This window comes from Punica granatum, chromosome 3, assembly GCF_007655135.1.
Source record: "Punica granatum isolate Tunisia-2019 chromosome 3, ASM765513v2, whole genome shotgun sequence".
In the NCBI taxonomy this organism is placed as follows: domain Eukaryota; kingdom Viridiplantae; phylum Streptophyta; class Magnoliopsida; order Myrtales; family Lythraceae; genus Punica; species Punica granatum.
In genome coordinates, this window is record NC_045129.1 from 2,674,824 (window position 1) to 2,700,856 (window position 26,033).

Genomic DNA, 26,033 nt, shown 5'->3' on the forward strand with positions numbered 1-26,033 from the left:
TGTAATATATAAAAGCTAAGGAACGCTACGAGTCCATCATAACTTATTTTCTTTAAAATCTCGAATCATAATTAATCATCTTTCGACCGTCGGAAGAATTTAATTATTCATCAAAAATGGAGACTAAATATTACAAAGTTTTTTAAAAAAATTATCGATTCATGAATACATATTTTCTTAATAAATAAAAGGTTTTCTTGATGAACTAAACAATACGTGTGTAATTTGTGTAACATGTGGATCTGCATCTAGTTATAACATTAATTATTATATAAAAATTAAAATTATTCATAAAACAAAACAAAAAAAATTCACATTTCAATAGTAAATCTTAAATTTCCTTTTAAAAAATAACTTTATCCTTAAAGTAAATAAAAATTTTCATTAATTTTTTATAAACTTACATAAAGCGCGGACCTGTAGCTAATTTTAATTTAATTGTCATCTAAACAAAATCTGGACACGGAAGGTTCATGGATCAGTCTTGCTGAAGCATCAATTAGAGAATTGATTATGAGAGAGTATTGGTAATGAATCGATCAATCAAATTTCCTTCATAATTGTTTATGCTTTTGTTCTTGTCCAGAAGTTATGAGCTGTGCATCGTGGAAAAAGAGAGAAATAATTTGAAGGTACGCCCTCTTTTTCCTTGGGGGAAATTGTGACAGGTGAGGACCTTTTTGATATTTTGCAAATGGACATGAGGAAGAATTATTGGCATTTTTTTTCTTTGGTATAAAGAACAATTATTGAATCAAAGTGGAGCATGCTCTCGCTCGATAATTGAGATTCGATATTTCAGATTCGATGTCCAAGTGAAATTATTCGTATCTCTTTATTAGATATTTAATATTTTTATTTCATTTAACTAAGTCTACGAGCTTTTCTTGTAATTAAAAAATAATAATAATTAAAATATCATCGATCTACAATTTTAATAAAATATAACAAAAACTTATTTTTCTATATAGTATAGAGCTTAACACTCACTGATGAAAATATTGTATTATCAGAGCAAGTAGAGGATTAAAAATAATATATCCAATTAATAAGTTGAAAATACTTAATAATTTCAAGAAAAAAAACCGTTGTAGTCGGAATAAATATTAATCAATTTTTGGATTATGTGAGAATTTTTGGTCATGTATAAAGCATGAAATTATGTTCTTGCAGTAGAAATTTCCTTCTAATATTTGATTAAAATTGCAGATTAATCATGCACATAATTTTTCGGGCAAAAAAAAAAGGAAGAAAAAGCTCGAACTCTTTATTTTGAGATTTGACTTCTAATGATGCCAATTTCATTTCAAAGTTTATATTACGTTTGCAATCTTTACTTTCTATTATTCTTTTTTCGTTTTGGGGATTAATGTTACAGATAATCACTGATTAGCTGGCATTATCGTGTGATTTCACCATCGAGCACGACAAAGCCAATAGAACACAATTGCATCAATGATGCGTCTTTGCCTCTGTGGAGATAATATTTATTTAATTAACCTCCCGTTTAATTAATGATTGGCAGTCAAAATCAATCAGTGCTTCATTCTTCGTTTTTAATTTTTATAATATTTAATCATCGTACGTAAGTCGGAAGGCAAAGACAAAATTTCAACCGGGAGTTTCCATAATTAAGATTTTACAAAATGATTATTATATCACTAATTCAACTGATGAAACCCCATTAGTATATGCTTGTGGGACCTTCTCCAACGCGGCATAAACTAAAAGGCGGCCACGCGGGCATATTAGGTTTCGAAGAACACTTGTACGGTTTCATTATTTCATATATATATATTTCATAAAATTAAATCTACTTTGTTTTATTTCAATTTTCGTAACAGATAGCTCTAGAAATCTACTTCGAAATTTTAAAAAACGTATAGGCATATAAGTAACCTTATGTGCATTGTGCACTAAATTGTAAGGTGTGGTCACTATCATATTGATCGAGGTTTGAGCGAGATATCATCGTCTTTTTTATAGCATCAATGCTAAAGGACCTTATAGGTTACGAAATAATTACCTGCGTAAGATTGTTCCATCTTAATCTAATATAGCTAGAAACCCTACCAATTACTAGTGCATGTCCCAAAGAAGAAGCGAGTTATAGTATGACTAATTAAATTAGACTCCCAACCAACTCGTTGCGCTTTAGATCCTGTATTTCTCTAAGAAAACAAAAAATTCATCCGACGTCGTCTCCACCACTTAGGAGATGGGTAAAGTTATAGGTAAATTGATCGGACAAGGTTTATATAAACAGTAAACCTCCTTGTTAACGCAAACAATAATATTGGGAAAAAAAATGATGATAGATTTATAGTAATTTATAAATTTCTAAAAAAAAATAACTCGTCAATATATATTTTGATTATAAATAAAATTTATAAATTTAATATAATAAAATAAAAATCATAATGATTAATAAAAAGATAAAAAGTATTATTATAAAAATAAAATCTGTAAATTTTTTATTGACAAGTAAAATCGCCTTGTGTTAAGATATTTTTTTTCTCTATTAATCAATTCATTTGAGCTGTCACTGTCATTAAATTTTATGATATTATCGACTCCATCGATTCAATTAGGGTTTGTGTCAGACTTTCTTCTAGCTTAATTCCACGTATGCTTGCTTGATTAGGTTCCTTACTTCATGCTTTTCCCTGTCTAATCATTGCCAAAACCTGTCTTCCACATCTCTTCTGTCCAACCAAAAAGTACATAAAAATGGAAAAATGCGTTAAACGTTTCAACCCGCCTAACCTATCATCGAGGCAGGACAAAAACAGTGAAGACGTCAGAAATTATTGAGTAATTCTATCTCATTATCAAGTGACCTGTATCAATTAAAATATATAAAATTATAGACTTGATACTAATCATTCAAATAATTATCATAATTATTTTCTATTAAAATTTTTTTATTAATTTTTTCTCATCACATCATTGAAGGTGAGATCATTTAAAATTTTATCATCAAGATAACTCTTCTAATTTGAGTTTTCTTATACCCTTTCAATTAATTTATGGAAAGTAATTATTAGCTCTATGCTTTTGAGATTCCACTCTAAAAGAGGTATAGCTGATTAATTGAAATTCGAGTGTCCCTCCTTTACATGTCGGGACTATATTGATTATCATATCGCTGCCCCTCTCGTTTATTTCATGGAAAATATTCCTCTAATTAAAAAAAATATGAACATTGAGGCATATGCTTTACGTAATTTACATATATAATTTCTGTATTACTTCCCCTAAGGTTAAGCTCAGTATAGTCGAAACTGTTAATTATTTACATCTGGGCATGTCAGTATTAACCGTCGACGATCTGTACAATCCACACTAGTTTTTGTTACATATTGACTATTGGTGGTTTAGCACTCGTGCTGAATTAATTTTCTATTGTAGCCGACGTTATACATGAATATTTTCATTCGGTTCCGATAACGTAAAAGAATATGGACTTACTTAAAGAGTAGGTAGGTCGACATGAGCATTGGCAAAAAGACTATTTAGAAGTCAATCGATGGATGCCAAGTATAGAAGTCTAAAGTTGGGCATCATTAAGAAAACCGACAGGACAAAAGCAACCATATGCATGTACTGACACTATATACACCAATCATTACAACTTGGAATTAATAGTCTAATGATGGTTTCCAATATCACCATATATGGTCATGCATGCAATTAAACTTACATAGATATGTCCATTGTCCACATGGCTCATGAGGACGTATTCATTTCACATGAATCGAAGGCGATATCATTAATGGACAAGTTTCGACTTTTGACAGAACAATTATCTGGGAGAATAAGTAAAGATATTATTCTATTAATGAGAAAGATAACGAACTAATGCGAGTTCATTTTAGGGGTATTGTGATTGGAGCCCGTTAATCATCTCTTGAAAGTGAAAATCTTAAGATCGGGACCCACGTTCCCCATGTCGACAAGTAATGACTTCTCTTCGAAGAACATTTTTCGTGACAAAGAAATCTGCCCCGATCCTCAATTACATACTAGCTATTTGTTGCTTTCAGTATCTAAGGTCTCTGATTCCTTAATCCATGTTGCTTGTGCTGTCAAAAGTTATATCTGGGGCTGGCATCACCGAACAGGGTCGGTGCCGCTTTCATCGAACATAATTGGTCGAGTCAGTACAGTATCTTAAGGTAATCACTATTGGATGTAGCTTACGCTCACATGATGCCCGACGCGACTCCGAACTTCACTTTCATTAATGATATTCCTGACCGAATTCATCTTACAGGGTGCGATAATGTGTCGAGGCTAAACAATTATTATTATCAAGAGATAAAGAATTCTTGACCGAATTCATCTTACAGGGGGCGATAATGTGTCGAGGCTAAACAATTATTATTATAAAGAGATAAAGAATTCGAATCTTCCCCCATATATGGTCCCCTCGAATCACATTTACATGGGCAAAGGAAAATAGCTGACCTTTTCTCGTATGTCAATATTTGCGGCTGCTCATGAAAAGGCCACAACCAGCTGGGAGGACCCTCCGAGAGAGATAGGTCGACCCTTCCCTGTAAAGCGACAGTCGGCAGTAGACAGTGAATGGTCCTTTTGACTAAGTTTGACCACCTCCTCATTTTACTTCCCTGGGTTGGAGGAGCATTTTCAGCTTATTCATTATGAACGTTAATTAGTTTGGCATAATATCAAAGGGGGATATAGTTCAGTGACACACGTCATTGTCTGTTAATTTAGATATAGCATATTTGATACTTAGTGAAATAATTCGTGCCATTTTATTAATTATTTATGATTTTTCTTTTATTATGCTGGATCTTTGGCCTATAACATAAAAAAAAAATAATTTGGCCTAATTATAAAATATTTTCAATGATTTCCTAGCTTTTATTATAAGTAAAATCCGCCCAAAATAATCATCAATTTACTAATTGTATCATACCTTGTCATTACCGATTTTTATACTCTTCAAATTTTTTTCCGAGGTATTTTCCCTCTCCCTGGGGAAAAAGCAAAGAGACAAACATTCCCGACATGCAGATGCTGGATTAATTGCTGTAAACGGTGTGAGCTTGCCATGACATAATTAAAGGAAAAATATAATATATCAATATGAGTTGATTCAAATAATTTAATACTTATTTTTTAAAAATAATGTCTTGAATTCGAGTCTTGTTAATAAAAAAATTTATACTGAGATAATTTTATTTTTTTAGTGGACCGACGCGACTCGAATTGAATTAGTCGGAACCCTATAAGTTTCCAAATATCATGATATAAATCCAAAAGGAAAATGATAATTTCCTAATTTTATTTTTAGATACATTTCCTTAATTATATAAGATCTTTTCTTAATTTCTAAAGTTTATAGGAAGAAGTTCACCATCGCGGAGTCTTCTTCCTTATTAATAAGCTAGTCTCAGTTGAACATGAATTAGTAAGGATTAAAAGAGATTTCAAAACCTACCGAAAAATGAGATTTGGAATACTGGGTGGTCCACACCAAAAAGATTTAGAGGAGAATCTAGCAAGCACTATCGTTTTATATTTTCCCTCAACTTTTATTGGCTATGGACCAGCTTGATTATGTATGTAGGGTTGACAAATTTTCATGTGCGCTATAACATGACTCATTAAGCTGATTATTAGATGTTGATCATATATATTCGATGTCGATCGTATCCACCACTTGCACAATCAACCTTTTTGTGGCTTTGCTCTTTTTTTGTTGGTTTTGCATGTTTCAACTCCCCGACAACATTCACTGTTATGAACCAATAAACGAAGCTTGATACTTTGATTTGATAGTCTGGCTAATTTTGATTAGTTAGGTTAGTTAGGTTATCGCTGATTTGAACCGATCAAAGGCATCTAATTAAATTAGTTTGAATGTTTAGGGATTGAGATATTTAGGGACCGTTTGGATTCAGAGTTAAAGTTATTTTGATTTTGATTTTGATTTTGATTGTGAAAAAAGAACAAATGAGATGTGATTATAAATTTGACTTGGGAAACGTGTGTTTTTGTTGTGTAGTGTGTTGAGTTAAAGTTAAAATTAAAATTTTTGAATTGGGAAATGTGTATTTTTATTGTATAGTGTGTTGAGTTAAAGTTAAAGTTAAAGTTAAAATCATTAAACTTGGAATCCAAACGAGACCTTAGGATTTGGTAGATTGATTTGATTTGGAGGATTGATCTGTAGAGGACTCTAGTGTCGAGCACCCATTCAACAGTATTCTTGGTTCTGCTTCCCTATGAAGTAGTCTCTATATAAATTGCATTATGTTCTGCTTATCGGTTTTCACTGGGTCCAAATAGAGTTTAGTCGCAAGAGGTTTATAACGAAATACAGCAATTGCATCTATGAATATTTGGTTTGCTCTAATCACTTGTATCTCAATTTGTAGAGATTTAGATGGATCTGTTATTTTTCTCAGCTCTGTAATGTATCCTTTTGAATATTTTTTTTTTGTACTCGTTTTTGTCTTCAATGTATATTTATTGATTTGTGAAGGAAAAAAAAAGTCAATGTCAACTATTAAAGGTGTGAGGGCAGACAGATTTCACCAAAGATTATGTTGTGCTCTAGTGAGGAACCAGAAGAGATGACGATGTTGACATTTGCAGGGAGACAAACAAAAAGGTGAAATTTTCTGAATTCGAAAATCGATTATAAGTAATTTTATCGAGAAAGAAAGAATATTATCTTATCTTTATCTTACTATAAACTAAAACTCTTGTTCAAGTAAAACCCATGTTAAGCAACAATTTTTTTTACCTCTTTTTAATTTTTTAATTAATTTAAGGCACAAATATTAAAAGGAAAGTGGCGGGAGATGCCCAGCCTTTCTTCATGAGAAGGTGAGCCTCTTCTCACCTTTTCATTTTTAACCATCTCTTTTCTTATTTTTAAAATTTACCCATAAACTTTGGCTCTTTCATTTTTTGTCCATTCTTTTCATTTTTTGTATATCCTCCAAAAAAATCGAAATTAATATGCCGTAACAATTTATATAATTAATTAATAGATGTCATACTCTACAAAAGTAGTCCAAAGTTTCATTTGGATTCTTACACGCATTTTTTCCTCAAAATGATGCTACATCTAATTTATGTTTTATCAAATTTGTGGAGAAATAACGACGAAGTAGGTGCTATTTGAGTGTTAGAATATTTCTCCTTTGTGATACAAATAAAACATCTTTCATTTTTAACTACAACAAGGCCCAACAAAGAAAATTAATTTCGACATTAATCCATATTTATAATTTTGCATATATTGTGATCGTTCTTATTTATCCTGTACCTAATCGTATTTGTAAGTCCCAAGTCATTACCAGTTTGCTTTTAGAAAGATTAAAGTCATTCTATCTTTATCTTTATTTAGAGCAAATGTACTAAACTCTATAAGAATTATAATATCAATAAATAATAACATAAACAAATATAACAAATATGAATAAAAATATATTATTTCATAACATATGAGGTATGGTTATTATGTTTCTCCATTATTGTATTTATGTAGAACTCTTATGGAAAAATGAATATGTAAATTAAATTGAATTAAGATGATAATTGAGATGACAAATGTATTACATTGATTAAAATTTAATAAATAAGGAGGTGCTTAATTTTCATTGGTGTCAATAATATGTTTAATAAAATTACAATTAAATAATGTTCAAAACTTTAGGATAATTGAAACGTTATAAACTTTGATGATATTATGTAAATAATTAGATTAAATATTATAGCTTAAGGTTTTTCTTAAAAAATGCCATGAAATTCTTAATGATAATTACTCTCTGATGATAATATTTTGATTTTTTCCTGTTCTTGAATAAAAAACAGAGAGAAAAATTTGACCCGCAACGAAGTGCGGGACTCTCATCCTAGTATAATATATAAAATTCCTTAATGTCAAAATTTCTGGGGCAGCCCACTTAGGTCCCTATATCGATTGACTCGTGATATTACCCGTCTATGCTTTTCAATGATATGAACATGCACCTGGGCTGGTTAAATGCATGAAAAAAAAAACACATGAGACGCATTGAGTACGTATTCTCTGCAATTAGAAAGTTCGATTGGATTGATAACAAATAACGCCGTTCATAAATAGCAATTCAACTGCAACACCAACACATCTATGTGAAGCTTTTTTTCTTATGAAATGAAATTAATTAGTTTGTCGTAAGGTCTTTTGAAATATATTTGGGAAAATTACACGGGAAACACGATTGAATGAGTTTTTTCATTAGACAGCATATATGGTGACATTCGCGTCATATAGTACGATAGATATGGTATTTTAAAACTGGTACTTTCCATAGCACACCGCCTATTTCCATCATTGAATGGAAGTAGCACGGTTTGTTTTATTTTCGTCCCATAACGCACCGTCAATTTTACACCACAAAGCCGTCTCTTGACCAATTTCACAAGATAGTATAGTTTTGTTTCATCATCATTACATAGCATATCGCCTACTTTCCGTCCAGTTTTTTCTCAAAAAAATAGATAGGATGTTGTGTTGTGTAAAAGTTTCAAAATATTGTACTAACTTGCGAAAATGTTAGAATATATGTTCATGTACTTGATGAAAATTTCAAAATATGTATTGTGTAATATTCTTAATATATTTTCAAAATATTATTGATTGTATTAGGGGGAGAATCTTATGACCTGTTTGTTTTGAAAATTAAAATTATTTTGATTTTAACTTTAATTTTAACTCAACACACTACATAACAAAAATATATATTTTTCAAGTCAAAAATTTTAACTTTAACTTTAACTCAACACACAACACAACAAAAATATACGTTTCTCAAATCAAATTTATAATCCCAACTCATTTGTCATTTTTCACAATCGAAATTAAAATTACTTTAACTCTTAATCCAAACGCACAGTTAATCAGCCCTTTATGGTGCGTTTGGATTCAGAGTTAAAGTAACTTTAATTTTGATTGTGGAAAATGACAAATGAGATGTAATTATAAATTTGACTTGGGAAACGTTTGTTTTTATTGTATAGTGTGTTGAGTTAAAGTTAAAGTTCAAATTTTTAACTTGAAAAATATATATTTTTATTATGTAATATATTAAATTAAAATTTAAATTAAAGTTAAAATGCGGTGTTTAGAAATTCAATACGTCATTGGATTTTAGAATGTCTCTGCCGACCTATTCACAGAAGGGTGTTGCTAGGGACTGGGGGGAAGAAGATTTCATCGGGACCGTCCAACCTCGACAGGTCACATCATCAGACACGGGCTAGAAATTTTAGACAGCAAGAAAGAAAAGAAAAAAAAGATGTGTCAGTCGACTGGCTATGGCAGAGTCAAAGCTTTGAGTTTGACCCCCCGGGCGGCAGACGGCAGCTGGCAGGCAGACAGACAGAATGTGCAAGTACAAATACGGACAGCTCAAGACATGGCCGGGAAGCGGACGAGGATCGACGAAACCCTAAATCCAATATAACCCATCTGTCCATCCCACGCCTTATGAATTTCACAGTTACATTAACTCACTGCATGTAATTGATATGGTACAACTTCTTACAGTGGATCGAGTGACTGGTGGCTATGGTCACCGAGGATTCGTGGTCGAAGTGATGATAAGATGCCATCTCCTCGGCTCAAAGGTTCGACGATGACTCCGCTGGTTGGTAGGATATTATGTGACATGCGTAGTCACCAATAAAAGAGCCAAAAGGTTCCGTGCGTGTGAAATGTCAGATCCCGACCTGTTATCCTGAAAATCTATATAGTCCCATTATTAGTCGATAGTCCCTCCGTCACTCAAACATGTCTTGCGATTAAAGGCCACACGTATTCACATATATGAAGGAGGAAATTTATTGCGCCGGAACTTCTTATTCAGTAAACGTATGAGATATCCCATGTACGATTATTTGAAACTAAGAAAGGTTTCCGTTACTACCCGTTTGATGGTCATCATCGAATACATATGGATTCCCACAGCGGGTCAGCGGAACATGTATAGTTATCGAAAAAATCTGAGGAAGCTCCATGTGGTTAGTCATACATAAGCCAATTTTGATCAAAAGAGACCGAACCGGGAGGTGGAGGGGGAAATTTTTGCAGTGGAGCCAAAAGGGTTTCCCTTCGAACTATTTGAGATTAATCATTGCATGTATGGATTCTTAGATCGCGTCGCAGACATGTATATAAAACACGGGCATGGCTCCATTTATGCCTGGCTAATGCGACCGATAAGAGACTCGAACATCGAGGAGGAACACGTCGCTGACGAGCCAAAAGAATGGGAGCCGGCGGGGACGAGTGCGGCCCCTCCGACAATATCTATCTTACCCAGCCACCCTTTCCCGGTGGTCTCAGCACGTGCGGGAATTCTAAGTCCCAAGACCCTCGTTAAATTATGCACACGACGACGTCGTTGTCAGCGAGCCTTTTCCTGGCAAGATTAGGTGCATACGTAGGGATAGAAATAAATGTCGTTCTCTTAATAATTTTGTTTGCCCCCACCACTCTCTCTGTCCATCGACACAAGCCACATATTTGTATATGGAAAAAGATTCTTCCTAAAGGGGCGGAGGTATTCGGGCCCCGTCCTATCGGGTACGAGAGAAAGTATTGAGCATGTCGGTCTCGGTTGAACAATTACATTACATATCTTATGTTCAATGCACTCTATTTAGATATCGATATATTTTGAATGATGAGATCATCTGACTGTATATCCCCTCCCTTCTGGGCACGGTATGTATTTTTCTCATCAGTGGAGATAGAAGACGGGTGGATTGGACAAAAGTACATTGATTCGAAATATCGACTTTAATTAGGTCACTTCCGATGTTACAAACCAACACGAACGACAGCGACAGTATAAGGCGAGACGATCAGGCAGTGTAGCAAATAATGGAGAGGCAAAGAAGCAGGTGGCAGCTTATCAAAACAGATGATGTTTTCCCCGTAGTTGATTACGGTATTGTTTTGATGGTAAATGCATTTGCAATTCCGTCAATCACTAAAAGGTGTAGCAGAATGATGATTTAGAATAAGCAGACGGTTGGATCCTTGACGCGATGGTTATACCTAAAATAGATGGTCCATACTTTTCGACTTGACTGTGGCACATACAAAAGCCGGTGATTATACAGAGTTCGAACAAACCAGTTGTTCCCATTTAAAGAAAGAATGGGGTACATATCCACGTCAAGCACATGGGCATTGCTCAATCACTCGGGTTGTTTTTGTGAAATCGACTGATATGATTGCTACAACTTCGAATCCGACTCATGATCATGGACCATCGAAGGAACGTGTTATAGGAATACTCTTCATTGTTGCGTCGCTATGGCTGCTATGGGTGGGAGCAGCATAGTACGCACCTGTGCATGTGGTGTTGGCTTTAGCTACACCAAAAATGATAATACAAGAAAGTTACTTGTCTATGAAGGAAAAAAATCGTTTTTTTTTTTTCCTTTCTTTGGGTGAGATTATGAGATATTCTCAAAACTCAATCTACTCATTGAATGAGAGTTACTCTCCTTCCGACTTCGACATGCTCCTGACCATGAGGCGCGGGAACTGTTTTCCCGCTTCTTCTAATTTTGCTGGACTTTCGCTTGGTGCGTTGCCCAGCGAAGTAAGTTGCTCCATTGCTAATATAATGGTAAAAATGGATTCAGAGAGATGCATAAGAGTAGCACGGTTATTTGCGACGTTCGAAAATGTAACTTGAGGAAAGAGAAGAGAACTTTGCTCGTCGGTAGTTCGGTTGATGATCATTACTGCAAACCGCCTGGCATGAATCGAGCGAACCTGACTCTGTAAATCCAATATGGGACCCCGATGGAACTTCAAGAGTCGATAACGAATTTCGATATCACCTACGAAAAACAATTGGATGCTTTTTTATTCTTCGGGGGCCCATTCATTAGGAAAGATGAGATGGAGTGGGCCTCCGGTATGGGCTTGAGCGAGGCCCGTTTAATTCGCACATGCTCTGAGTCAGAGAGCATGAGGGAGGCCTTCTGTTCGAGTATTATTAGATCACAGTGTGTTTGGTTTTAGAGTTAAGTAAAGTTGAATTTTGATTTTAATTGGATTGTAATGATTGTGTTGTTAAATTATGAGAAAAAGTGTGAAAAAATAATGAATAGTTGAGATAATTTAGTATTAAAAATTGAATTGAATGGTTAAAAAAATTAAAGAAATGTGAAAAAGTAATAATTGTACTGTTGTATAGTGAGTAGAGTTAAAATTTTAAAAATCGACCCTAAAATCAAACGAAAGTTTTTGTGAAAATTTATCCAATCATCAGATAGACGCACATCCGTATGTAAGAATGTTCATGTCATTAGTGTCGGTTCGAATATATATTGCTGGGTGTAGTTAAACTAATCTTCGGCATTTTTTAGGGTTTTAGGCAACTGACTGTTCCATACCATATTCGTGGCTCTTGAGAGGGAAAGCCCACTATCAAAGAAATCTATGTTTGAAGGGACAAACGCAAATGCTGGTGGCAAGTTCATGGGCCGAACATTTTCATCGTCCTAATTCATGTCTTAGATGTCTCGCATTGCAGCTTCGGAATCTCTTTCACTTTCCGGTCTGAGACGGAACGCCGGAAGGCCTACTGCACCTTTGTCGATGTTCAAGGCGGTATTCGTCGCTCCAACGGTAGTTTGAGTTCGGGTCTTTAACCCACAGATGAGACTTGAATCCGAGTATCGTGCTAGAAGGAAGGAGTTCAACATTGTATGTGTCAACCCATTCCATTTGGATTTGGACAGCCCATTCTACTCTTGTGGGGACACTGACAGTCGATGGGCTCCAAATGTCTGTCAGAGTGCAAATAACGCGCAATCAACGCGTTATATTATGATTGAATAATTATTTACACCTCTATCTGCAAACTGTCGTAATAATTAATTATTTTTAAAAATTTACAACATATTAAATGTCAATAAATACCAAAAAAGATTGTTCAACCAAAAAGAGTATCCAAAAAGATTACTATTATTTTTTATTTTTGAAAAAACTATACATTTAATCATCTCAATTTGATACTTTTCTGTTTTAGTCATTTTTCTATTTTTTTTATCGTTTACATCCTATACTTTTTGATTTTTTTTTATTTTAATCATTTTCCTTTTTTTTTGGTTCGATTTTGTGCCACTGCCATTGATTGTTTTTCCGTTTAGATCCTTTTATCAAAATAATTATTGAGAAAAAATGTAATGTTGGTCCTTTACCCTTTTATACTATTCCTTTTATCCTAATTCTATATTGTTCATCAAATATTGCCTCAACGTTAAACTTCTTACCAACGTGACATATTTTGAAATAAAAATTACATTTTCATTCTTTTTAGCCCACCCAAAACAATTACTTTTTAAAAGTAAAAAAAATTAATCATCACATGAAGTATATGAATTTGCTCGATGTTGAGGGATAAGTAACCTCAACTCGAATGGTGCTAACCGTTAAACGAAGAATGATAACTCGAGAATGAAAGAGGTGATAGTAAGAGATGACGTCGAGCACTACCGTCCTAGAAGATGTCACCATAGACTTATAGATCTATAAATATTTCTCTTTACAATCACAACCATCATTGTGCTTTACGACATCATTTATTGCATCACAAGCATGATTGGTGGTTATCGAGGTACAATTGCCTCTATTTTTTTTCTATATTTTTCCGTTTCTTTGCTTGCAAATTCGGATATTGATGGTTCCAACGCAAACTGCCATGTCGATATTGCCTACAACATAAACGCTCACTCCCTCTCATTAACTCAAATATGTTCATGATTTTGCTTTTATTATTTTAATTTATTTTTTAAAAAAATTTATTTCTAAAATGTTGTGTGAGCATTTTTATGAAAAATTAAGCAGTAGAATTATAAGAATAAAATGTCTAATATTAAGAAAAGAATGAACTAAAAAATAATTATGATAAAAAGGTAGCTACGAAAGGTTAAGGATCAAAATTTTAAAAATTTCCAATAAAAAATTTGATAAAAGGATGAAAACAAAAAAGTAAGCAAATGAATCGAATGTAAACGAACCAAGAAAAAAAAAAGGATTGTAAACAGAAAAGCATCTAAAATTATAAGATATAAACGATTAAAAAATAGAAAAGTGAACTAAAATAGAAAAAAGATATATATACATTTCCCCTTATTTTTTTGACCAACCAAAAAGATTAGGTTTAGGGATCAAAATTAAGTAGCTGTAAAAGGGCCCCATCACCTCTCTAATTAATATCGCGTGAAGTTTTTCGTGTAAACCATGTTTTATCCTTACCTTCTCAATGACTCGACTTCTGGCGTCCGAAGATATCGAAAACCTTACTGCCTATTAAACCATCCACTTCCAGATCTTTCTCCATCCGTTCAACTACTACATCCCTCGATTTCATCTTGGAAAAATATCGACTGCTAAAGACTTGGGGATGTGATTCCGCAATAGTAGAGTTTATGTTGTTAATTTCACCACTATAATGTCATTGTACCAAACAGAATATTATATTGTATTAGTTAATATTTAGGAGCCATGATTGTCTGAGAGGCGATGACTATAGTGGTTGCGACTCATTTGTGTTTTCTACCCAGTTTTTTTTTTTGGGTTGATGTAGATATATAATACACGTATTACGTATACTAGAGTATAAAAAGATGATAAAAAATAATATATCTAAATAATAATAATAATAATAATTGGAGAAAGAAACTTATTTAACGTTATAAATAAATAATAATGATCGGTTATATATTATTAAATTAGATTCAATTTCACCCAAAAAAGTTAGATTCAATAAAAAAATTATAGGTATTATAGGTAAATAAATTAACACAGCGTTTAATAACGAAATTAAGTTTAATTTAATTTGATTTAGTTTGATTTAAGGAGAAGAAGATTAAAGTAGTTGGGAAAAGTATGTGAGAGAATTTGAAAAAGAAGATTAAAAAAGTAATGATTATGTTGTTGAATTGAGAAAAAAATATTGAAATTGAAAAAAAGTGTTGAATAATTGAGATAATTCAATATTAAAAAAATAATTATAATAATAGATATGAAAATATACTAGAGAGAAGATAATTTAAAGAAAAAATAAAAAATGATTGTATTTTTAAATTAAAAAAATTAAATTAAATTATAAAAAGTTTATTTTTATAAACAAACAAACCATAAATTAGTAATCTTCCGCTTCCACTTTCTTCTCCATCTTCTTTTCCTTCTGTCCTCTCTCACGCTCGAAATTTGAACATTGCCTCTCTCCAATTACTTCTAATGAATATTATGGCAATTAGCAAATTTTATTAGATTTTATCTCAATATAATATGAATTCTTGCTTTATCACATTCAATCAATTTATACAATCATGCACATAGCACGAGTATGCGTCTTTCATATCTTTTATGATCAACAAGATTATTAAAACTAATATAAACTTAATTATCGACTTTTATATATTTCATAGGTATATATGATTTTCCTATCTATGCAGTACACTCTGATCTTTTTTTTTTTGGAAAAAAAACGAAGCAAACAAGAAAATAATAGTATACACTGAGGATTGTCTCTTCTATATATAACATGGTTATCTCAATTTTTTTCATAAAAATCGATAAAAAGATGAATTAATATCACTATATAGCATGATATTTTGAAAATTTTTACTTTATGACACATATAGCATTAATTTCCCAATTCAGTGCGATTTTTTGAAATTTTTTCGTGCATAATACAACAAACAATAATTTAACCACATATAACAAATTTTTGAATTTTTTTTTACCACGTAACACAACATTAATTTCTCGTCAATTTTTTGTGCTATATGGTGAAAAAAATTCAAATTTTTATGCTATTTGTTGAAATTATTGTTTATTGTGCTGTGTATGAAAAAATTTCAAAATATCGTATTGAATAGTGAAATCAATTCGATATGTACCATGAGGTGAAAAATTTTAAAATATCGTGCTATATAGTGATATTAACCGCATTAGTTAAAGGGTTGACTTGGTCATTTGTTGATGGAGACCATTTCCCACCATATTAAACATAACAAAAAAAATGAAAGAAATTGTGAATTGTTGAGATTATCTATTGTTTTTCTAATACCAGTAGTTTGCTCTTTTGACATAAATAGGGAAAAATATTATATAGATTTATCAGACGAAAATGTACTCGACAATCTTTTATATTATCAAACTTTCCGTGACATAGAGACAGAGTTGACAAAATAACATAATGGGAAAGATACACTCCCCTTGAGGTTTTACTTAATGTCACTCAATTCCATTCTTGATAAAAATTGATATTCCATCATATTGACCATGCTGACTTAATAAGAAAATTCTTTTTTGGTCTCAACTTTTAAATACCTTTCAATTTCATCCTCATTTTTGTTGTTTGATTATCCTTAATATTACGTGGTATGTCCACTTTGGTTCATTGTTTAAACTTTCAAGCATGCAATATTTTAAGAATTATATATCTTTTAAAATTTTAAAAAGAATAATTCATAGAGAATCACTAATGCTTTTATGATATCTTAGACTGCTACTTTAACTTTTTAATCTCAAGAGAAACCCATAAACGTGCAATATTTTTGTAAAATAAAAAAAATAACAAATACAACAAATGCAAAGAGTGTGTCCAAAATCGACAATACAACCATTCATTAGGGCCATCGGTAATCTAGATAGGAGGCTAGTGATCAGCGAGCGCCGGTACCCATTCATAGTCCCGTTCCAATTGATCATTGCCGACTAATGTTTTCCCATTACTTTGCCGAGGTGGTGGCATGTACCATCCCCTTTTCTGCTCTTAGTTATCATCCTCTTTTTTAATTTATTTATTAACTTTTGAAATATTATTAGGAAAAAATTCCATATTAGCAAATTATATAGGACATTTTTAGTTCCAAGTAGCTGCCATCACCTTGGGGAAGTTGCATGCAATACAAATAATAACCTCAAGAAGAGTGGTAGTATGACTGCAATCGAGATCTCTATCCTCAAGAAATATTTTAGAGGTTCTACTATTTTGGATATTGATATTAAGGGAAGGGCCTCCCGAAGCTATACTCTCCTAAAATAACTAAAGGGCTTAATAGTCGTCATTGACCTCATTCGGAGTATCTCAAATTGTTCTTTTATTTTTTGTACTCTTAGCCTTTAAAAATTGTAATTTTGGCATTTTAGATTTAACAAAAACTCAAATAGGATGATCAAAGTAGACTAACCATGACACGTAGAGGACAATACTAAACAAAACAATGAAATAGGCTGAAATTGAGAAAAAGGACTAAAGATCGAGGACTGAAAGAACTTTTTCTATTAAATCAACATGGTCGATGGGGTGGAGGTGTCAATTTCTTGTTAAAAATGAGATAAAGTGTCATTTAGTAATAGTTCAAGGAAGATATACCCAAACAAAAACCAATTTTGCCTTTATCGACTTATTGTGCGAGGGTTCCTCTCTAATATCGTCTTGTGTTGAAAATTTCCAAAACAATCGAAATGAACTATAAAAAATGCAAGGAATTAAATTGAGTAAAACTGTATTTCATTTTTTAAGGCAATTATATATTTCAGCCATAAATTAATAATAGTAATTGCTAAATTAAATTAAATATGTCAAAATCCAACTAACATGTGGTCACTAAACATACAATTTTTCTCAGCAGTCACCTTTTACCTTTTCTTTTCTTCCTTCTTCCCCACCCTCTCTCCCTCTAGATTCTCTATCTTTCTCTCTCTAAACTTACAGGGTAACAGGTGGTGTTTGATCCTCTGTCCCGTCACTTCCATGATTGCTTCCCTCTCTACCTTCAAAGTCAAGCAAGAATCATCCCAAAAACCCCCTCTCAATTTCATTCCCCAAGCTCACCCAACCCGATAGTAACGGCGCACACTCATCACACTCGTCACATCACTCACTCCTCCATCCCCATGCCCGGCAGTAACGGCCTCCTCCCCAGCCCCTTCGGCGACCCGGGCCCGGACCTCTCCGACCCCGAGCTCCGGGAGACCGCCTACGAGATCCTCGTCGCCGCATGCCGCACCTCCAACTCCCGCCCTTTGACCTACATCCCCTCGTCGGAGCGTGCCTCCTCCGGCACCGCCGTTGCCCCGGCTGCGGCCCCGTCCCTCCAGAGGTCCCTGACCTCGGCTGCCGCCAGCAAGGTGAAGAAGGCGCTGGGCCTGAAGCGGAGGGAGTCGATGAGCCACAGGAGGGGCGCCGGCGATGGGGGTCAGGTAAGGGTCAAGAGGCCCGTCACGGTGGGCGAGCTCGTTAGGGTTCAGATGAGGGTCTCGGAGCAGACCGACTCCAGAGTCCGTCGGGCTCTATTGAGAGTGGCTGCTGGTCAGGTAACCGTCGTAAACAGGCATTTTATGTTCTGGTGCATTGAGCTCAAAACTGTTCGTGAGCGTTGGACTCGCGGTTCATGTTGGCTAATTTTTTTTTTCCGTGTTAATTGAATCAATAGTTGGCTAAATTTTTCCACGAATGTGAAGGGAACTGATAATATGGCTCCAAGAGTTCGAAATCATCGAAAAGGACGTAAATTTCGAACTTCCGATTGGCTCTTTTCAGAAAGGATCATATTTTGCTCGGATGGATCATATCGTGCTGTTAAAGATTATTAATTTTAGCTTGATTTGCGTATCTCGTCAATCTTGCTGTTATGCCGCAGAGGCTGTATAATAATTTCCTACACATAGTTTGTCCTATGTTGGAATGGAAAGGAACCTTAGAAAAATGCAATTGTCTAATTTGATTAGCTTTCTTTAATCGTCCTTTTCATATACTTCTTTCGTCCGTCGTATTTGTCAATGAGTGCGCTTCTCTTTGCAACAGCTTGGAAGACGCATCGAGTCGATGGTTCTTCCACTCGAGCTATTACAGCAGTACAAGTCCTCTGACTTCCCCAGCCCGCAAGAGTATGAATTGTGGCAGAGGAGGCACCTGAAAGTTTTGGAAGCAGGAGTGCTACTCCACCCTCACCTGCCTCTAAGCAAGTCAGACATTTCTGCCCAAAAGCTTCGAAAAATAATCCACGGGGCCATAGAGACTGGAATGAATAATGAGACTATGAATCTCCTCCGTAGCACGGTGATTTCTCTTGCTTGTAGGTCCTTCAACGGGTCCACTGAGACCTGCCACTGGGCAGATGGGTTTCCATTCAATCTCTGTCTCTATAAAATACTCCTAGATTCATGCTTTGACATCAATGAGGAAACCTCCATAATTGAGGAAGTCGATGAAGTATTGGAACTTGTGAAGAAAACCTGGGTGGTTCTAGGGATGAACCAGGCCCTGCATAACCTCTGCTTTGCCTGGGTTCTGTTCGAGCGGTATATTTCCACCGGTCAAGTCGAGAGCGACCTCTTTTTTGCTGCTTGTAATCTGTTGGTGGAAATCGAAACAGATGCAAAATCTACAAAGGATCCTGACTACTCCAGGGTTTTGAGTTCCACTTTGAATGTGATACTGGGATGGACGGAGAAGAGGCTCCTCTCATACTATGATTCTTTTCACAGTGGTAATATTGAGGTTATGCAGAGTGTTGTTTCTCTAGCAGTTTCATCAGCGAAGATACTTGCAGAGGATGTTGAGTATCGGTTGAAGAGGAAAGAGGGGGATGTGGGTCATGATAGGGTGGAGACCTATATACGATCCTCGCTGCGTGCAGTTTTTTCTCAGGCAAGTTCGACTGTAATTTATTTCGAACTTCAAAAAAAAAAAAGAAGAGAGAATAAAATTTTGTATTATCTCATATAGTTCCTTTTTTGGGAATCTATCAGATATATTGCAGTTTTCCAGAATTACTTCGTGGGTTTTAGGGTTTTGACACTTTTTGTATAATTCTATTGATTGGCTGTTGATGATATAAGTACTATCTTGAGTTATATTTTGCACAATGAAATTTTCATGAAGTTGCCGGCGTTACGACTCTCACCCAACCCAACCCAACCACCCCCCTCCCCCCCACCCTCTTTAAATCTTCGTCAGTGGAGTCCCTATATATGCAATGTCCTTGGTTGCTTGGTTAATTTTCATGATTTAATTTCTCTCTGCTTCTTTGAGACAGAAAAAAGAGAAGACACGGCGTGCCTTCAAGAGCCAGAAGAGCACAATCCCCTTTCTCTCAGTCCTCGCCCAAGACATCAGAGAGCTCGCTCTGAATGAGAGAGACACCTTCAGCCCGATTCTCAAAAGGTGGCACCCTCTTGCAGCAGGGGTAGCAGTGGCAACCCTCCATTCCTGTTTTGGGAATGAGCTGAAGCGTTTTGTCTCAAGCATTGATGATTTGACTCCTGATTCCATGCAAGTCCTGATTGCTGCCGATAAGTTGGAGAAGGATCTTGTGCAGATAGCAGTGGAAGATTCGGTGGAGAGTGAGGATGGTGGCAAGTCTATAATACAGGAGATGCCTCCATACGAGACTGAGAAAGTGATTAGTGATCTTGTGACAGCATGGATAAAGACGAGAGTGGACAGGCTGAAGGAGTGGGTTATCAGGAATCTGCAGCAAGAGGTATGAAGTAAAATCCTTGCTAACATTTACTGGTGTCTAGTTGGATGTGTTCTTTTGTCTTGAAAGTGATCCTGTTGGTGGATTTCCGTATTTACCCTATTGACTGAATATGGTTGCTTGCTTATTTTTGGTAAGAATGCCTGGGAATGGAATTGCCACAAGAAAGGGAACTTGCTTTGCAAAGCGATTCCATAATAGGGTTTTCCGCCAAATTTGCCTGAAGTGTTCACAGTGGCTGTTGTGATTTGGGAAGTGAGAGGGGTTTTGGAAAGAAGTAATGAAACTGAGTGAGATCAAGGTAGACTGAGCTTTCTTACGTAGGTCACTGCAAACGCATGGTACTACTAAAGTTCCCGGATTATTTGGATGATGTTCAAAATTACAACATAAACTCGATATATAGACAACATTCTAGTTTATTTATTCTCAGAAAAGAAAGTAGCTTTGGAGCTTCTGGCTTGCGGTCCTTTTTTGTTTTTGTTTTTTTAACTCCTCCATTTGTCCTTCAGCTATTGTGACTTCTCCAAAGCCCAATCCATTGTAATTTCTCATATTCGTCCACTTGTTACTTTACCTTTCTGTAGGTGTGGAGCCCGCATGCCAATAAAGAACGGTTTGCTCCTTCTGCGGTCGAAGTATTAAGGATCGTGGATGAGACTTTGGAAGCATTCTTCCTGTTGCCAATTCCAATGTACCAGACCTTGCTCCCTCAATTGGTGAGCGGACTGGATTTGTGCCTTCAGCAATACATAGCAAAAGCAAAAGCTGGCTGTGGTAAATATTCTTAACTGCCAAAACGTAATCCTTTTAATCCATTGCTATTAGAATCTCTAGACATAAAACCTTCCGCGATGTGGGTCCATGGGTTTATGCTTTCCACTGGGTGTCTAATCGAGTATCATAATATGAAAATGTGGTTTCTGAGTTTGCTGAAGGCAAGGAGTCCAGCACTCAGTCTGATCCTTCTGCCTGACTGGTGTTTATCCAGTTTCGATACTATGCTTTAAGGAAGATGACATGGCACTCTCTTTTCTTATTTTGCAGGGAACCGGGGCAATTTCATTCCTTCAATGCCTGCTCTTACTCGATGTACAGTAGGTTCGAAATATCACCGGCCCTCAAGAAAAAAGGAGAAGGAGAAACTTGCGCAAAGGAGAAAGTCCCAGGTGGGGTCCACGAATGGGGAGAACTCGTCTGAGATACCTCGGCTGTGTGTTCGAATTAACACTCTGCAGTTCTTGCGCTCACAATTGGAGGCCTTGACAAAGAAGACTATAGCCCATCTCAGGAATGCAGATCCCGGGCACGCAGACATAGTCTTGAACGGAAAAGGTGTTAAGTTTGAGCTCTCTGGTGCATCCTGCGTCGAGGGAATCCAACAGCTTTGTGAGACAATAGCATACAAGGTTGTCTTTCATGATCTGAGTCATTTTCTCTGGGATGGATTATATGTTGTTCCGGTCTCTTCTTCGAGGATCGAACCTTTTCTTCAGGACCTCGAGCAGTACTTAGAGATAATTTCCTCGACTGTTCACGATCGAGTTAGGACTCGAGTTATCACTGATGTGATGAGGGCTTCCTTTGATGGTTTCCTCTTCGTTCTGCTCGCCGGGGGCCCCACTCGCGCTTTCTATCTGGAAGACTCCGAACTTATTGAGGAAGACTTCAAGTTCCTTACCGACTTATTTTGGTCCAATGGTGATGGGTTGCCATCTGATTTGATAGATAAGTTTTCCACCCAAGTAAGAAGCCTCCTTCCACTGTTCCGCACCGACACAGAATCCCTAGTTGAGCGATTGAGGGTTCTCACTCTGGAGAATTGCGGGTCTTCTGCCAAATCAAAGCTCCCGCTTCCTCCAACTTCAGGCCAGTGGAGCCCCGATGAACCAAACACGCTCCTGAGAGTTCTCTGCTGTCGGAATGACCAGGCAGCTACAAAGTTCCTGAAGAAAAACTATAACTTGCCGAAGAAACTGTGAGGTACGGACATTGAAATTAGTTGGCGACATGATGAAGAGGTCCTGCAGCGTGATAGCAAGGGCCTTTTGTGTCTACACAATTTGAATACAAGATTGCTGGGAAGTCCGGAAAATCTCCGGAATGCCGAGATGAAGAGCCATAAGGGAATCACTGATTATAGGATAGATACCATATTCTGCATTCTAACATACATGGGCATAATGTGAGTCTTTGAGTGTATTTCGTGTATAGAATATAATAGAATAATTTGTAGTTGTAGAAAATTGGTTTGTGTACAACATAATTTATTGAAGAAAACTATAAAAGTGATTTGAGTTTGCTTGCATTATACGATTTGTTTTCGACATATTTAACTTCGATTATTTGAGGTTGTGAATTAATAAGAGAGGCTATTTGAAGCATACCAACTAATTAACTTTGTGCTGATTATTGAACTCATCTCTCCCGCTGTCCTTTCTCTTGCTTATTTGTGGGAATCTGATCGGAACTCGACGTACCATTGCCAATTCGAGACTCGTGATCGAACGAATTGACTGGTTTCTAAAGTGAAAATCGTATTGACATCAGAGTTTATCAGTTATCGGACACGATCGTATCGATATGCAAACTAGATTGCCGGTTTAAGTGTGCACAAACTCCTCCCGCACATGGGGGGCCCAGTTAAAGATTCGGCCCGTTGATTGGGCCCATTAATCAAGCCCAACTATACAGAGGCTCGGTCCACTTAGGGATCCAAACGGGTCCAGCATCCCAGGACCTCGTCCGGCCTTCAACGTCGGTCTTCCGTCTTCCCTGTCGGCTCTGAGCTGATTTTTTCCTTCCCAAACCCTCCAATCACCGATCTGTCGCCATAGACGATATCCGAAGCTCGCCGGCACCCCCCCCTCTCTCTGTCTCTGTGGTTGGATTTATGTTCTGAAGCACGATTTTAGCTTGTGATTCCGTTTTAGGGTTTGGGGATCTGCATAAAGGTAAACTCATTGAGCTGATTCTCGATCCATGATTTCGGAAAATTTGATTTTTTTTTCTTCCTCTTCCTCCTCCTCCTCTTCTTCTTCTTCTTCACAATCTATGAAAATATATTAGGGTTTAGGTCATATGGGGCGTTTTATCTTCATATTTGTACGAGTATTGGTTGTTTGAGGTTAAGAATCGTGTTTATTTGGGCAGTGTTGGATTTCTGGGGTTCTGAGGTCGTTGTCGGCCGTCAGTCATGGCGTCTCTGAATGAGCTTTTGCCCCCAGCAAAGTCTGCGACTACGACTTTCTACGACCACACGAATGATCCGTGGTTCAAGCAGCGGTTCAGCTCCTCCGCCGAGACGGAGCAAGCCGCCGTGGTTAAACACAACCCCGTTCCTCCGTACTTGAAACGCCAGGGCTTTGTTCCTCGGAAGATTGAGGATTTCGGAGATGGGGGTGCCTTCCCTGAGATTCATATTGCTCAGTACCCGCTCGATATGGGCAGGGACAAGTCTGGCAAACCGGGACCGAAAATCCTCCCTGTGACAGTCGATGCCAATGGTAACGTGGCCTATGATGCCATTGTGAAGCAGAACGAGAATGCAAAGAAGATTGTTTACGGTCAGCACAAGGATCTTATTCCCAAGATACTCAGGAACGAGGAAGACCAAGATGAGAATGAGGATCTCGAGAAGGAGATTGAGGAGACGACCCAGGAGACAAAGGCTGCCCTGGAGAAGATTGTTAATGTGAGGTTGAGCGCGGCGCAGCCCAAGAATGTTCCCAAGCAGTCCTCTGACTCGAAGTTCATCAAGTATAAGCCTTCACAACAATCAGCAGCATTTAATTCCGGAGCGAAAGAGAGAATTATTAGAATGGTGGAGATGCCCACGGACCCACTTGAGCCACCGAAGTTCAAGCACAAGAGGGTTCCAAAGGCTTCAGGGTCCCCGCCAGTGCCAGTAATGCACTCCCCCCCTCGGCCAGTTACTGTCAAAGATCAACAGGACTGGAAAATCCCGCCTTGTATTTCCAACTGGAAGAACCCGAAGGGGTATACGATCCCCCTTGACAAGCGTCTCGCTGCTGATGGGAGAGGCCTCCAGGAAGTACAGATCAATGATAACTTTGCGAAGCTCTCTGAGGCACTCTATGTTGCCGAGCAGAAGGCCAGAGAGGCAGTTGCAATGAGATCGAAGGTTCAGAAAGAGATGCTCATGAAGGAGAAGGAAAGGAAGGAACAGGAGCTTCGGGCCTTGGCTCAGAAAGCAAGATCTGAGAGGACTGGGGCTGCTCCCCCTGCTGCCATTCCGGTACCATCTGAGAAAGGCGGACATGATGATGTTGAAATGAGAGTGGATTACGAGAGGGATCGGGAGAGGGACAGAGACAGGGAGAGAGAAAGAGATAGAGATTACCCGAGGGAGACGAGAGAAGAGAGGGAGGAGAGGTTGCAAAGGGAGAAGATTCGTGAGGAGAGGCGTAGGGAGAGGGAGAGGGAGAGGAGGTTGGAGGCAAAAGATGCTGCAATGGGCAAGAAGAGTAAGATCACTAGGGATCGGGATAGAGATATCAGCGAGAAAGTCGCGTTGGGAATGGCTTCAACTGGGGCTGGAAGAGGAGGAGAGGTCATGTGTGATCAGCGGCTCTTCAATCAAGAGAAGGGGATGGCCTCTGGGTTTGCTACTGATGATCAGTACAACGTCTATGATAAGGGGCTGTTCACTGCTCAGCCGACCCTTTCGACCCTTTACAGGCCAAGCAAAGATACAGACTCTGACATGTATGGAGGAGATGCTGATGAGCAGTTGCAGAAGATTCTGAAGACTGACAGGTTCAAGCCCGACAAGCCATTCGCTGGTGCATCTGAGAGGGCTGGTCCAAGGGAAAGGCCTGTCGAGTTCGAAAAGGATGCTGAGGAGGCTGACCCGTTCGGGCTGGATCAGTTCTTGACAGAGGTTAAGAAGGGTAAGAAGGCGATGGAGAAGGTTGGCAGCGGAGGAACTATGAAGGCTAGTGGTGGGTCCTCAACCCGAGACGGGTATGAAGGAGGATCTGGGCGAACTAGAATAGGGTTTGAGAGAGGGCGTTGAGCTGAGCAGTCTATAAACCGCATCCTCGTTGTTCAATACAGGAGCGGGTTATACCTAAGTTATTCCGATAATTAGCTTTCTATGCACTTGCTGTACCTTGTATGCCTTTTCTTGTGCCATAACGAGCTTTCCAGGAACGCATGTATTTGAATGGAAATCCGACTGATCTGTCGGTACGATAGTTCTGCTTAATTAGCTTTCTTTGTAGCAGAGGAATCAATACCATAAATTCCTTGTTAACCGTTATGGAGTGAAATAGCTTCAGGTGCGTGTGTATCCTTGGTAGTAGTGCTTCAAATTCTCGACTTTGTCGATTGTATGGCATGATACGATGAATGGATCAATCAAACTTGGTGAAGGAACTGATGATAAGGTAATGGAACCTGAATCCAGGTTCCAGTTTGGAGCACTTCATTAGGCCTCTTCAAACTTTGGT

At 37.0% G+C, this 26,033-nt stretch overlaps 2 protein-coding genes across 2 annotated transcripts; both read left to right on the forward strand.

Moving 5' to 3' along the window:
• Positions 1–17,731: 17,731 nt before the first annotated feature.
• Positions 17,732–22,870, forward strand: LOC116199666 (protein unc-13 homolog). The gene is made up of 5 exons (XM_031530124.1): positions 17,732–18,391; positions 18,882–19,727; positions 20,116–20,562; positions 21,147–21,336; positions 21,607–22,870. Exons 1-5 carry the CDS (start codon positions 17,972–17,974, stop codon positions 22,539–22,541), a joined length of 2,838 nt encoding a protein of 945 aa, XP_031385984.1. The 5' UTR covers positions 17,732–17,971; the 3' UTR covers positions 22,542–22,870.
• Positions 22,871–23,311: 441 nt separating this feature from the next.
• Positions 23,312–25,873, forward strand: LOC116199667 (SNW/SKI-interacting protein A-like). Its single transcript, XM_031530126.1, has 2 exons — positions 23,312–23,513; positions 23,713–25,873. The coding sequence occupies exon 2, from the start codon at positions 23,756–23,758 to the stop codon at positions 25,595–25,597; it is 1,842 nt and encodes a 613-aa protein (XP_031385986.1). The 5' UTR covers positions 23,312–23,513; positions 23,713–23,755; the 3' UTR covers positions 25,598–25,873.
• The last annotated feature ends 160 nt before the right edge of the window (positions 25,874–26,033 follow it).

Coding starts and splice junctions, on each gene's coding strand:
- LOC116199666 (XM_031530124.1), top strand. CDS start 17,972: ATGCCCGGCAGTAACGGCCTCCTCCCCAGCCCCTTCGGCGACCCGGGC. Junction 20,563..21,146: donor TCAGGAATCTGCAGCAAGAG/GTATGAAGTAAA, acceptor ACCTTTCTGTAG/GTGTGGAGCCCGCATGCCAA. Junction 21,337..21,606: donor AAAAGCAAAAGCTGGCTGTG/GTAAATATTCTT, acceptor CTTATTTTGCAG/GGAACCGGGGCAATTTCATT.
- LOC116199667 (XM_031530126.1), top strand. CDS start 23,756: ATGGCGTCTCTGAATGAGCTTTTGCCCCCAGCAAAGTCTGCGACTACG.